The sequence below is a fragment of the Pipistrellus hanaki genome, assembly GCF_964339955.1.
Source record: "Pipistrellus hanaki genome assembly, chromosome: 2".
NCBI lineage: Eukaryota > Metazoa > Chordata > Mammalia > Chiroptera > Vespertilionidae > Pipistrellus > Pipistrellus hanaki.
This window is the reverse complement of record NC_140504.1, coordinates 46,734,293-46,747,683: the sequence shown is the minus strand read 5'-3', so window position 1 is coordinate 46,747,683 and position 13,391 is coordinate 46,734,293. Positions and strand designations below refer to the sequence as shown.

Sequence of the window (13,391 nt, the reverse complement as noted above, 5' to 3'; positions counted from 1 at the left end):
CAGAATCTGAACATTTGTACAAAAATACCACTTGAATAAAACAATTAGCTTGTAAACAGACTACTAATTAACAGTCTCTGAAAACATGCCATTTTAGAAGAAATATTATTTAATATTTCCTTAAATATCTGCTATTTAGTCTGAGGTAGGAAGGAAATCTCTATGATTTTCCTCAACTTTTCCTGTTCTGTTTTCACTTCCACCTGTCCATCTGTTCCCACTTCACTTGGTCTTCAGGACAACACTCCTCTCCCACCTATACTGACCAAGATCTGCATTAGTTCAGCTTAGGCAAGGTGAGAATTTTCAGAAGTAACACCAAAAAAAGCACATTATAGTTTTCAGAGCATGGATTTATCACCTTTAACATAGAGCAATCTTGAGTTTCTTTTCCTGCTAAATCTGGTCACTCAAAAAGACAAAGGATTATACACAGCTGCCTTAAACTTGCAATGTAAGGCCCAGATATATTATTAATCTCCTTTCTAATGTTTCTCACTGTAATTTCCAGGTATGAGGTTCAGAAAAGTTTCTTAATGTGGGTGTGGGAGGGTACAAGATTAGAGGAGAACTTGACAGGGGTCTGACAGGAGGCTTTCTTTTGAAAGAATAAACAAACATACAAATACCTCCCAGGTGATTCTGACTCCCTCCCCTCTACACTTTAAATTATGGCCTTTGTTCTAAAGTCACCCTGAGTCCTACATCTGCTGCCCTGAAACCCTCTTCTAGGGAGGATTTCTATATTCTTCCTCTGGGTTGCAGATCCTTGCACTGCCCTTAAAACTATTTCCTCTGCTTCTCTTGCAGCGATTCCCTATGGGTTGAAGTTCCTGAGGAAAAAAAACCCAAAAACTTACACACAGGAATCATTTCTAAGAGTGTTTGGCCAAAGCATATTTACCACAAGTAAATTGTCCTAGAGACTCTCGGCCTATTTCACTAGGACTTGAAGGTCAGACACCGTTTTTCTTTGGTGTTTATTTCCCTTACACCCGTTTTTTTCCAGTCAATACCCTCTCTTCCCCTTCACTCCCCATTTCAAAGTCAGAAACTCTGATGGTCCCCAGGGGTTCTTTTCCGTCAGACCTCCTCTCAGTCCATGTGCACACAGAGAAGACTGATGCATCCTGAGCTCAGTCATTATCCAACCGGGCACTCTGACCACCTCTTCAGCTTCTCTTTAGTCTCTCTCTTTTTAAAAAAAATATATATTTTATTGATTTTTTACAGAGAGGAAGAAAGAGGGATAGAGAGTTAGAAACATCGATGATCGATCATCTGCCTCTTGCACACCCCCTACTGGGAATGCACCCACAACCAAGGTACAAGCCCTTGACCAGAATCGAACCCGGGACCTTTCAGTCCATAGGCTGAAGCTCTATCCACTGAGCCAAACCGGTTTCGGCAGCTTCTCTTTAGTCTCTTAATGACTCCCTGCCTCTCAAATTCATCCCAAGGAAAAGAGGAACTGTCCCTTCACTATTCGGGATGCACATCTGATAGATATCTTTATCTTCCTTCTCTAATCACATGGACTCAGGAACAAGAAAGTGGGTTACACGCCACCTCTTTTCCTGACTCATTACTGCCTTCATTCATGTTCTAATTCTATTTACACTCGTTTATTTAAGGAATGAACAAGAATGAGACAGTGGGGTAAGACTGAATGCTAGCTAGGAAAAGAAGCCACAATAATAAGGAAAAATTAAAAAGGATGGGGGTTGGATACTTAATAATTTACCCATTTTCCCTCTTTTATTCATTGGCAAAGTTTACACTTGTCTTTACCAGTTTGTTCTTCTGAAGTGATCATTAAATGTAAATAAATGAATTCTATAATTCTGCCTGTTTCCTATCTGAATTTTTATACTTATTTTGTGAACATAGGAACAAAAAAGTAAAAAAAAATATACTAATTTGAATAGACAACTTATAAAAAAAAATCCGGAGATAATATAATAGAATAAGGTTTAAAAAAAGTCTTTATATTTCTTATTTTAATCATATTCATTCTATATCCTCTGAAACCTTTGACATTCTTTTCCTTTCTTCATAACTATAATCTTAAATTTACCTCATACAGGGAATTGAAATGAACAAACCAATCAACCACAATAGGAATATGTTCATCGCCCCCTTCTTTTAATAAACAGCTACTTATTAAAAAAACTTGCATTCATAGTTTAATGTTTAAAGATTTTATATTTTAGAAAGGCTGACATAAACATTTGAAATTATTAAGACTGGTACAGAGACATGCGTGGGTTACATTTTACTGCTTGAATTAAAATGACCAAAATTGTATCATCATAAGGGCAGAGATTTGTTTGTTTTCACCTGTTCTTGAGTCCGATTCTTCCAATACAGCCACCTCTTTTTCCAGTCTGGACCCACCATGTTTTCAATTGCATTTTCAGCTAAAAGATTGAAAGAAAAGTTTAATTTGATCATGCATTTTATTATTTATCAAGCACAGAAATTACAACTAATAATATTCTTGTTTTCATAACTACTTCAAAGTGATACAAGAAAAAATTATATGATTGACAGGGTGCATATATAAGAAATAATTTAATTATATATGTTTACAACCAGTGAAAACTACAATTCATTGTAAAGTTCTCAGAAGTATAGCAGCAAACACTAGAATAGTTTGAATACAGCTTTTTAGATTATCAGTACTTGGGTCTAATTTACTTAATATTTTTAGTAGTAACTAAGCAGTCCACTAAAAAAAAAAAAAATCCCATAAATAATCTTCAACTACAGTATTAAGAACAAAGACCTTGAAATATTACTTTTTAAAAAATTACAAATATTCTCTGAAGTTGGATGATTCCTTCATCAGAAACTACTCAAAACTCCATAACCCCTGTCCCTACTTACTATCCTTGAGACGAGCCTGAAGAGCCTCTTCCATGAAGTAAATAGCTGCGTCCCACTGCTGCTTATCAGATATGGACCGGTCTTCTAAAGCGTTGTGTTGAATAACCCTCTGAAATAACAAGGGAAGAAAAACAGCTAATATGATTTGTGTCTTATCATTTAGTAATTTTATTCAAATTGACAGCTTAGCAAATATCCAAAATAACTGATGTTTCCAAAATGATATAAAGCATGTCCCTGCCACACAAATGCAGGAGGTCCTAGTATCTGCCTATTTGTCAGCTTTCTGTCTAAAAAAACAACAGTGGAGAATTTTTCCTAGCCCAAATTAAATGAGCTGACCATCTCTAAGATCATTGTGGGGGGCTGGAGAGGGGCACAGTACACATTTAACTACATAAAATCTAACACCTAGAACCCTAGTATTTAGTAGTTAATGATTCAGATAATCTCTAACTCTCCTTTTTGTCATATGACCTATGTATTAGCATTTTCAAAAAAGAGAAGATAAAAGTAATAACCATTATCTCACTGGTAACAGCATTGAAAAATGTAATGGAGGGAAGCTTAAAAGGTCTAAATAATCACAAGCAAATATTACTTATCATAAAAAAAACACTAGTTATTTTGTAATTGTTGAATGAATGAATGAAAATGGCACTACTCTCTCAAAAAGCCAGTCTTAGTAAGGCAGCTAACAAGAATAAATAATTTTCAAATATGAAGATAAATATTTATTCCAAAAAATTATAATTACAATCAGCCCACAGTCAGATATCATTTTCCTAGAAGACTGTTTCAACAGTGCCTCTCATAACTGTCTGAGCAGAATAGGTGCTTAGTAAGGTTTGATTATGATGAGGAGACTGTTACATATAACAAAAGATTTTTGAGATGGTGGAGCAAGGAGCCAGTGTAGGCAGAAACAGTGATCCAGGAACATGTAGTTGCCCATGTAGAACAAGGAGATCTGCAGAGAGAATGTTCACGAAGGTGTTATAAAGCAAGATGAGCAACATAAAGTTAACAGAGAGGTATCTCATGGTGACACTGATGTTTGTCACAAATTATTTGTTGCTCAGAGCCACCCATGGTAAAGACAGAGATGGTAACAATTTCTGATGCCTCACAAAGGACAGAAATCTCCACCAAGAAAGTCCCTGTTGTCCAAACTTTGACCAAAACCATCACATTGAAGTCTCCCCAGATTGATGGCATGGCTGCTGGTGACTTGGGCATATTACTGACTGCACAACCATCACATCTGATTATGTATCGATAACAACAGCCATACATATCACCAAGACTATAAAAGGTGGACTATCTGAAACAAGAATTGAGAAAAGCATTGTGATCATAGGAGATGCAGACAGTGATCAGGACCAGACGCCAGCCCAGGCACAGGGAGAGTAGAACCTGACACATCGGCGACAAGAGTGGTGGTGTTCAAAGAAATGGAGCTGGCGGGAAGGGAAGAGTATGGTAAGAAATTCATTATTAAACAACATTCAACTTAGTGAACCGGAAGAATTCTGACCATTTCAAGTCGTAATGCCACACCGACAATTCACTGAATTTATACTACAGCTGGTAACAATGACCAGAAGCCTGAAGAATTAAAATACCAATGCCAAAACTTACCTTAACAGCTCTGGTCTACACGGTTCCCTCATATTTCAATACATATTTTATTTTATAAGCACTTCTAAATATTCCTTGGTTCTTGCTATTTCTTTTTTTTAATCAGGGAGTTTGTTTTATTTCCTGTTTACTACCTGCATTACATGACTGATTTGATCCAAACAGAGCAGCCCAGCTGGCAGTGCTCTTCACTGGAACAGGTACTGTTGTGCACAAAGGAAACTCTGAGACTAATTTGAATCATGGTTTTCCTTCTTCCAGGTTCCTCCCATTGAGTTCCCACTGAATTACAGTAAATATTTACAGAGTTTTTAGACGGCAGTAAATATACTGTATGAGAAATTATTAATATAGATTAAAAGCATTTCTTACATCTGGAAACTTTCCTAATGTTTGACAAATTCATTGGGGATATATTTTATATCGAACCCTTTTGACTTTCCTGTCCTTCAACTTTGTACTCTTAGTAGAAATAGAATGTCTGCGGGTCTCCAGACTGGAGAATTACGAAGAAGCTCACTGACCACACTGTGTGTAGAGACCCCACCGCACCACAGTGGCAACTTTTCTCAGACACACACACACACACACACACACACACACACACACACACACACACGCTTTTCAGCAGAGAGGAGAAAAAAAAAAATTTCTTCCTTTCTAATAAAATATTCAGGCAGGTTAAAACCTTGGTGCTTCCTTGCTTAACATGCCCCAATTTCAGTACTTTCCATTGACTGAACATTTGTGTAGAACACTTGCTTTGCACTAAACCTCCTTGTCTACATGTAAAACCGACCTTGTGTTATTGAGCAGGTCTGTCTCTTTCAGATAGCCTGATGATTCACACAGGTTTGAGGACATTGGGGAGGAGTTGGCAAGGGCTGTGGTTAATTTTTTTGATGGTAATGGGAAACCAGACCATTTAAGGCTGACACCAGAGACCTGATAGAGACTTATGAACTGTATTGAACATTTTTTTATTTTGCTTTTGACCCTATATGTAGTTAGGATGCAAGATTAGATTTATAGCAGCTTCAAGTTGTATTATATGATATTTTGCTTTCAGTAATACTTATAAAGTTGGCTTAGTCTCTGGAAAAAAAAAAAAGAACGGAATAAAAGAATGCTTACAAAATACACAACAATTTCTGATAAGCATTCAACACACAGTAGTTAGCATTATGATTTAGAAGTCTAAATTTTATGACTAAAATCCACTGCAAATTAATGCATCTATTTTAAAAAAATATATATTTTATTGATATTTTACAGAGAGGAAGGGAGAAGGATAGAGAGCTAGAAACGTCAATGAGAGAGAAACATCGACCAGCTGCCTCCTGCACACCCCCTATGGGGGATGTGCCGGCAACCAATGTACATGCCCTTGACCGGAATCGAACCCGGGACCCTTGAGTCCGCAGACGGATGCTCTATCACTGAGCCAAACTGGTTTCGGCAAATTAATGCATCTAACTCCTTACCAGAAAGTAAACTGAGAAGCCGCTAACCTCTATTTAGTTCAGGCTAATGGATGACAACTTGTTGAAGTTTATAGAAGCCTATTTAGTGAGAAGTTTCCTTCTTTTTCCTAAAATGTTAATCAAGCAAGAAATAACAGAAGGCAATTACAGAAGGACAGAGAAATGTCAAAGGGTCAATTATAGATTGTAAATCTATTTCTTTTCCTTATTTTAAATTCAGAATCTAATTTAGTCATATAAAATGTTTCTTATAAAAGTACCAATTTGAGGAATTACATAAACATATGAGGCTGACACCCTAATATACAAACAACATACCAAACTGTCTTCTGCAAAGTCATTCCACTTGTGGCGTTTGATACTTTCTTCCTTAACAGCCTCTTTCAGTTTATCAAATATGTCATCGTGCTCTTTTCCTTTTGGTTCTGTCATGAAGCGGGAAAATTCTTCTTGTAGTGTCTCCCAAGCAACCTAGAATTATTTAAAAGAAAAAGTTATACTACATACTTTTATTTAATGTAAAACATAAAAAAATACACACATGAGCTTAAGTTAGATGTGATAAATCAGCTTATCAGAAAAGACATTTGAAACCGCATTAAGAAAACCATCAACAAATATAAACTCTGGCCTAGACATCTTACACTGGGAGCTGGTGGGATAGATTTGAATTCCTGGCATGTGTGATAGACATACACAGTGCTTTAAGTTTTTAAAAAATTAAGTTTTTTAAAAATTGAGAGATTTCATATACAAATCTACATTTCCAGGCTCTCTGGAAGAATCTGACACTATACCCACATTCTCTCCTGACACCACCTGCCAGAGCCGTATAGGAGCTGCCCCCTTAGATGAGACGGGCACTCTAGCCAACTACCAGGCTTAATTCACTTCATTCTCTACAACACCTGAGTTTGCCTGCTTCTTCCACACTCCAAAAAGTTTAAAATTTCTTAATGATTTAGTCCTCACATTTTTGCCTTTATGAAAGCAATGCATCAATACTTTCAAACATAGCTGAGCATTATACAGTGTTGTGTCAGAGCTAACTCCTAATTACATGAATAGTGAAAGGAAGAGCAGTGTCAAAATGGTATTTTATATTTAGCCCTCTTCATTTCAAACATTAAGAAATTATGGCATAAAGAAAGGCGGCTGGACAAAAATACACAGCGAAGTATTAAAAGCAATGTTTCCTGACCTTCACCAGATCCACATCTTTTACCACACCCAGGAGTGAAGGGCAGAGCCGGCAGGAGACACAATCACTGCCATTTCTATGACCACTTCCACTGCTTGAACCGTAGAATATAAAAATATCCTATCATGAGATAGGGCCCAGAAAATGCCAGGGCCGGTAGTGAGGACAGCTAGTGAAGTGGTGGCAGCAGCGCGAATTATCAGGGGTAAATGTGCAGAGAACTGGGCAGGGTCAGCAGCACATAGCTGGGGCGGTATGACCACAGAGTTAGAAAGGGAGGCGTAAGGAAATTGAGAACAGCGGTGAAGAAGCTAGATCTGGAACAGGCTAGGAAAGGGGTGAAATATACCTGAATAATCAGAAACTGACATTCTGTTTCTAGGGTAGGTATGAAATACAAAATTATTTTTAACAGATTCTAATTTCCTGAGCATCCTCAAACAGAAGCACGGAGGCAGACTCTCAGCTGGAACCATCGTGCTTCAGAGTGATATGCATGGCTGATCACCTTGAATGGTGGCCACCATGACAGCGCTGGCATTTACTGAACAGTTACTATGGGCCAGGAATTGTCTAAGTATTTTATATCCATTACCTCATTTATTCCTGAGAACAGTCTGTGAGATAGGCAATATTATCACCCCTATTGTTATAGATGAGGAATCAGAAACCTTAAACTACTAGCCCAAGGATCACACAGTTAGTAAGTGGTAGGGTAACAGAAATGCAAAAATTTTAAGGCACTTTCTTATAATTTCTGGTCTAACCTCTGGCAAGATCCAAACTAAAGAATTAAGTATAATTAAGCCTTGCAGAAAATCAAGACATGAAATGTTTTATCCGTTAAATATATCCCTTATCCATTAAATCTTTATCCACAAAAGAAGTTAAAAATATTTCACATTTGAAATATATGCAAATTTTGACAGTTTTGTTAGAAGCTATCTTTGGGGAGGAAAACAGTAATACCCTCAGACCAACACCATATCAATTAGTAAAGATTTATAACAGTAGTAACTGGTAGCAGCATTAAGATTAATCCCAACACACAAATGGAGTATAAAGATAAAAAGAAAGACAGTGGCTGTGATGGGAATAAAATTTAAAATTCACAGCTCCTACTCCCTTCAGATAATGCTTCTTACCCATTTAATTAAATTATATCCTAACCTCTACTGCTTTATTGGGAAGCTGTTTATCAGTCCACTGTTTGAGCTTGATGTCCACTGTGGTATTAAAAGTCCCTGAATTCATGGTCTGTGCAGCTGGAAGATAGATGTTTTCAATCACATGAGTTGATACTCTTTCCCACAAAGACTGCTGAAGAATTTCCTCCCTGGAATTTAAAAAGAAAGCATTTCAAGAACACCAAATTTAAAAATAATATTAAGTTTTTTAAAACAGCTTTATCACAGTATCATTAACTTACCATAAATCACACATATTTAAAGTGTTGACATATGTATACACCTGTGCATCACAACAATCAAGATAACGAACTAGCCATCATCCCCAAAAGTTGTCAGCACTGGATCTGCTTTTGGTCACTACAGATTAGTTTATATTTTCCAGAATTTTATGTAAATGCATTTATACAGCCATGTACTTTTGTCTTTTTCACTCAGCATAATTATTTTGAGATTTATCTATGGCATGTTTATCAATAGTTCATTCTTTTTTACTGATAAGTAATATTCCATCACATGAACCTGTTTATCCATTCACTTGCAGATGGCCATTTGGGTTGTTTCCAGTTTTTGTCTATTACAAATAAAGCTGAGACAAACATTCCTATACAAGTCTTTGCATGGACATACGCTATTGTTCCTCTTGAGCAAATATTCTATAAGTGGAAATGGCGATATTATATATTTAACTTTTTAAGATAATGCCAAAATGTTTTCCAAAATGGTCGGACCATTTTTTGATTCCTTAAATTTGAGTTAGAGGACTCAACTGTGCATTCCCATTTCCTTTCATTCTAACTTCAACAAAATAAACTTAATGCCCTTCAGCAAAAATTTTATCCATACCATGGTATCATTTCTTTTAAAAAGTATAAAAAGTATAAATCCAGCCAGCTATTCTTCCAAATAACATATGAAAAAAAAAACTATGATGATGGTCACATAATATTAATGATATATCAATATTTCCATCTTAATGTCAGTAATCGATTCCTGATGATCAGGTATATTGTGTGAAAATGTTGAGAGACCATTTCTTACTATAATGCACATATGTCAAGCCTAAACCCCCAATAACTTTCTTAAAATATATAATTAAAGCATCGTAGTATGTCTATAAGTGAATAACAAACAATCATTTTAGGACACAAAATGCTTATAACACTACTTCCAGAGCACATATATAAATCAAACAGTCCTGTGACTTAAATAATTATAAGCATCTTAAGCACACATTCTAAAATATCACAAAAGGCATTGTGCAGCAAAAAGATACTACTTAAGATATCAATATGTCACAAACATAAAATGTGTGGGGTACAGCCCTAGCTGGTGTGGATCAGTGGATAGAAAGTCAGCCTGTGGACTGAAGGGTCCAAGGTTCAATTCCAGTCGAGGGCACATGCCCAAGTTGCGGGCTTGATCCCCAGTAGGAAGCGTGCAAGAAGCAGCCGATCGATCAATGAATCTCTCTCTTCATTGATGTTTCTATCTATTTTTCCCTCTCCCTTCCTCTCTGAAATCAATAAAATGTATTTTTTAAAAATGTGTGGGGTACATTGCAGGTGAATTCAATGTGGTATGAACAGTTAAAATTAGAAGCTGTTATTTTGATCTATATTTGTGTTAAGCTATAGTGCCTGAAAAAAAATGATGAAAATATACAAAATCATCTGCTCCAGCAGCACACAGAATAAATGTCTAGCAGCCAGCTGTCCCAGCTCTCTCCCTTGCCTTCTCAACAGGCAATCTGGCACTGCAGGCTTCCTGTTCCTGCACAATTCTCCTCAGCCACCTGTGTGCTAAATAAATGAGGTTAACCATAAAGGCTTGTTTCCTTGCTGGTAACTTTGATTACAGACTTGCTCTGCTCAAACAAAACTAACCATGCCATTTGATGATGCCAGGAATTTACAGAAACACCATATTTTCTGCCATAAATGGCATTATTAGTTATTACAGTTTACAAATCATCTTTTATATTCATTATCCTCATACAACCTAGTATGAGTAGTATTATATTCATTCCCTATGTACATACATATATACATACATACATGCACATATAGCTCTCTTGTAACTTAAAAAATGAATTGGCTTTTGTAAAGCCAGAGAACTGGCTTAAAATACAAAGAGTAACAAAGATAAATTGTATTGTATATAATTAGTCAATAAGTATAGATAAAAAAAATTTTTTAATAAGGGGAGATGAAAAACAGGTAAACTTTGACTCCTTAAAGAGAGAAAAATGTTCACTACTGAGGAAGAAGGGTCCCCAGGATGTGGAAACTAGTAATATTGAATTCAAACTCAAAGACTAGATATTACTATGTAGGGTCAATTTTGATAATCTTGAACTGAGCAAACAGAAGAGGTATAGAAACTATTTGTAATGCATGACAGTAAGAATAGTTCTGCTCCAAGAGTGATAAATTCTTTAAGATACTACAGACTTCGTTAGAAAGATATACACCAGGAACTTGATAATTAACAAATGAGTGTAAAAATCTCCGGGCTAATTAGACATAGCTTACTTGAGGTATATAGAACCCACTTTGGTTACAGTGCCCCACTCCAACAAATTTAAGAACACCCAAATTTACACAAAGCATTAAGATGAAGGTGATAGTTTGCCTTGAAAGACTTGCATGAGTATTTTTCAAAAGGATGTATTTACTTGCTATTTAAGAAAAATTTCAAATAGGATTCAATTTGAAAAGTGATTTGTATAAAACATATTAAAGGTAAAAATAAAAATAAAAAACCCTCAAGCAATCAGATTTTAAAAAAATATAGAGCTGCCTGAAGAACTAATTATAAGTCCTCAAATAAGGGCAGAGTGGAAGAGAGTGGAAAGGCAGCCGGGGCCGTGCAGGCCTCTGAGGGCCACGTAGGGAACTCTGGATGTGTGCTATGAAGCCATTATAGGTTTTGAGCATGGGAGTGAGATAACCTTTTAAATCAGGCGTGGGGAACCTTTTTCTGCCAAGGCCCATTTGGATATATGTAACATCATTCCTGGGCCATATAAAAATTATCAACCTAAAAATTAGCCTGCTATATTTGGTCAAACATTTAATTAGCTCACCCCTAATGCCTTTGCAAGGCTAGTCCAAATGATTTCATGGGCCTTATATGGCCCGCAGCCCAGACATCCTCTCTCCTCCCCCGACCTCCCTTTGAAATTAATCATTCTAGCAATTACAAACAATAACAACAACAAAACACACACACACACACACAAAAAAAAAACACAACAAAAGAAAAAAGAGTAAAAAGCTATCTTTTAGAATATCTCTTCTGAAAGATACTTCGAAGTACACAATTATTCTACATTCTACATAGGTAGACTAGAACAGTAGATACATTTATGTTTCTGTCTATATTTTGAGGACTGAGTCACAGCTACAATAAACCATAGCTTTATAAATCAAATTTTAGTATTTCATTATAATTCATATAGTAAAGTTTTTGAAAAAAGGTCAAATACTCACCAATGTTTTGGTGTAACTTGGCTCAGACTGATAACTTCATCGAGGATTTCATTTTTAGCTTTTTCAAATAGTTCATTCTAGGCAATACAGACACAAGAAAGTAAGATTTTCAGAAGAGAGTCCATTTGCCCTGCCACGATTTTCAGAAATAACTAAAAAGAAGGCCTCTGGCAGGCTAGTTGGATGAGCTCAGGTTTGAAGCATGCATGACCAGCAAATAATACTCTTCTCTTCTAGTATCTTTTGTAGAAATGCCAATATCCAGATAAGGACAAAAACACTGACACAAATGTCTACCTTATTCACTTAATTCTGAATGCAGTTTTTTACATAATATTTGTTCAGATAAATTTTTCACATACCAAATGTTACATGAAAGTAGTAATACATATTAACTTAGTGTATTAATAATCTGATGCTATTCTACAACGAATAGCATTTTTAAAATCAAGGAAAACCGCCGAAACCAGTTTGGCTCAGTGGTAGAGCGTCAGTCTGCGGACTGAAAGGTCCCAGGTTCGATTCCGGACAAGGGCATGTACATTGGTTGCGGGCATGTCCCTGGTAGGGGGTGTGCAAGAGGCAGCTGGTCGATGTTTCTCTCTCATCAACGTTTCTAGCTATCTATCCCTCTCCCTTCCTCTCTGTAAAAAATTAATAAAATATATTAAAAAAAAATAAAGTAGCAGCACTTTGTTTTAAAAAATAAATAAATAAAATAAAATCAAGGAAAACCAATATTTAAATCCCATCAAATTAGAGTATATTCTTCAACAGTAAATGTTGAAAAGGTAAAAAAGTTGGTGTATAAGTTTTAAAAGTTTACATTACATAAATACAATTAATTCTATAACACCTTTAAAAAATTCTTCATCTCAGAAAATACTTTTAAATACTTGTTTTGACATTCCATGACCCTAGTTATGTTTTAAAGTTATGAAAAATAATTTACATTATTGTAGAAAATAACTGTTCCTGGGAACGCATTCTTACAGCTTTAAATTAGTAATCATGGTAAAAACCAGAGCAAAGTAGCTTACCAGATTTCGCTCATTAAAATATATTTTGTTAGAGTGCAATATTAGATTAGATCAGTGATTTTCAACCTTTTTCATCTCATGGCACACATAAACTAATTACTAAAATTCTGAGGCACACTAAAAAATATATCGTAGTTCTTGCTGATCTGACAAAAAAGTAGTTATAATTTTAACTCATTCACATCTGACAGCTATTATGTTGACTGTTGTCATTTTTTTATTTGACCATTTTAAGGGAAAAGAGGTCAGTGCCCCCGACTAATTAGCCAGGTACTGCATGTTTTAAAATACCTTGCGGCACACTGTTTGAAAATCGCTGGATTAGACATATGCAAAATACATGATGTGCACAAACATTACCCGGTCAAGTTCTCGCAGGCGAGGATAGTTATTCTTCCACTCAGTTTCAAGGTTGAAACGTGTTGCTAAGGAGGGAGGACAGGTGTTTAAGTTAG

General features: G+C 35.9%; 1 protein-coding gene across 4 annotated transcripts in view; it reads right to left on the bottom strand.

The window, feature by feature from the left end:
• OPA1 (OPA1 mitochondrial dynamin like GTPase) overlaps positions 1–13,391 on the bottom strand; it is an 84,334-nt gene that overhangs the window by 30,867 nt on the left and 40,076 nt on the right. For all 4 annotated transcript variants that reach the window (XM_084871537.1, XM_084871539.1, XM_084871538.1 and 1 more), the window contains 6 exons: positions 13,297–13,361; positions 11,897–11,973; positions 8,386–8,551; positions 6,333–6,485; positions 2,890–2,998; positions 2,341–2,420 (listed from right to left, as the gene is read on the bottom strand). In XM_084871537.1, the coding sequence (XP_084727663.1) occupies positions 2,341–2,420; positions 2,890–2,998; positions 6,333–6,485; positions 8,386–8,551; positions 11,897–11,973; positions 13,297–13,361 (650 nt within the window). The remainder of the gene's footprint in view (positions 1–2,340; positions 2,421–2,889; positions 2,999–6,332; positions 6,486–8,385; positions 8,552–11,896; positions 11,974–13,296; positions 13,362–13,391) is intronic.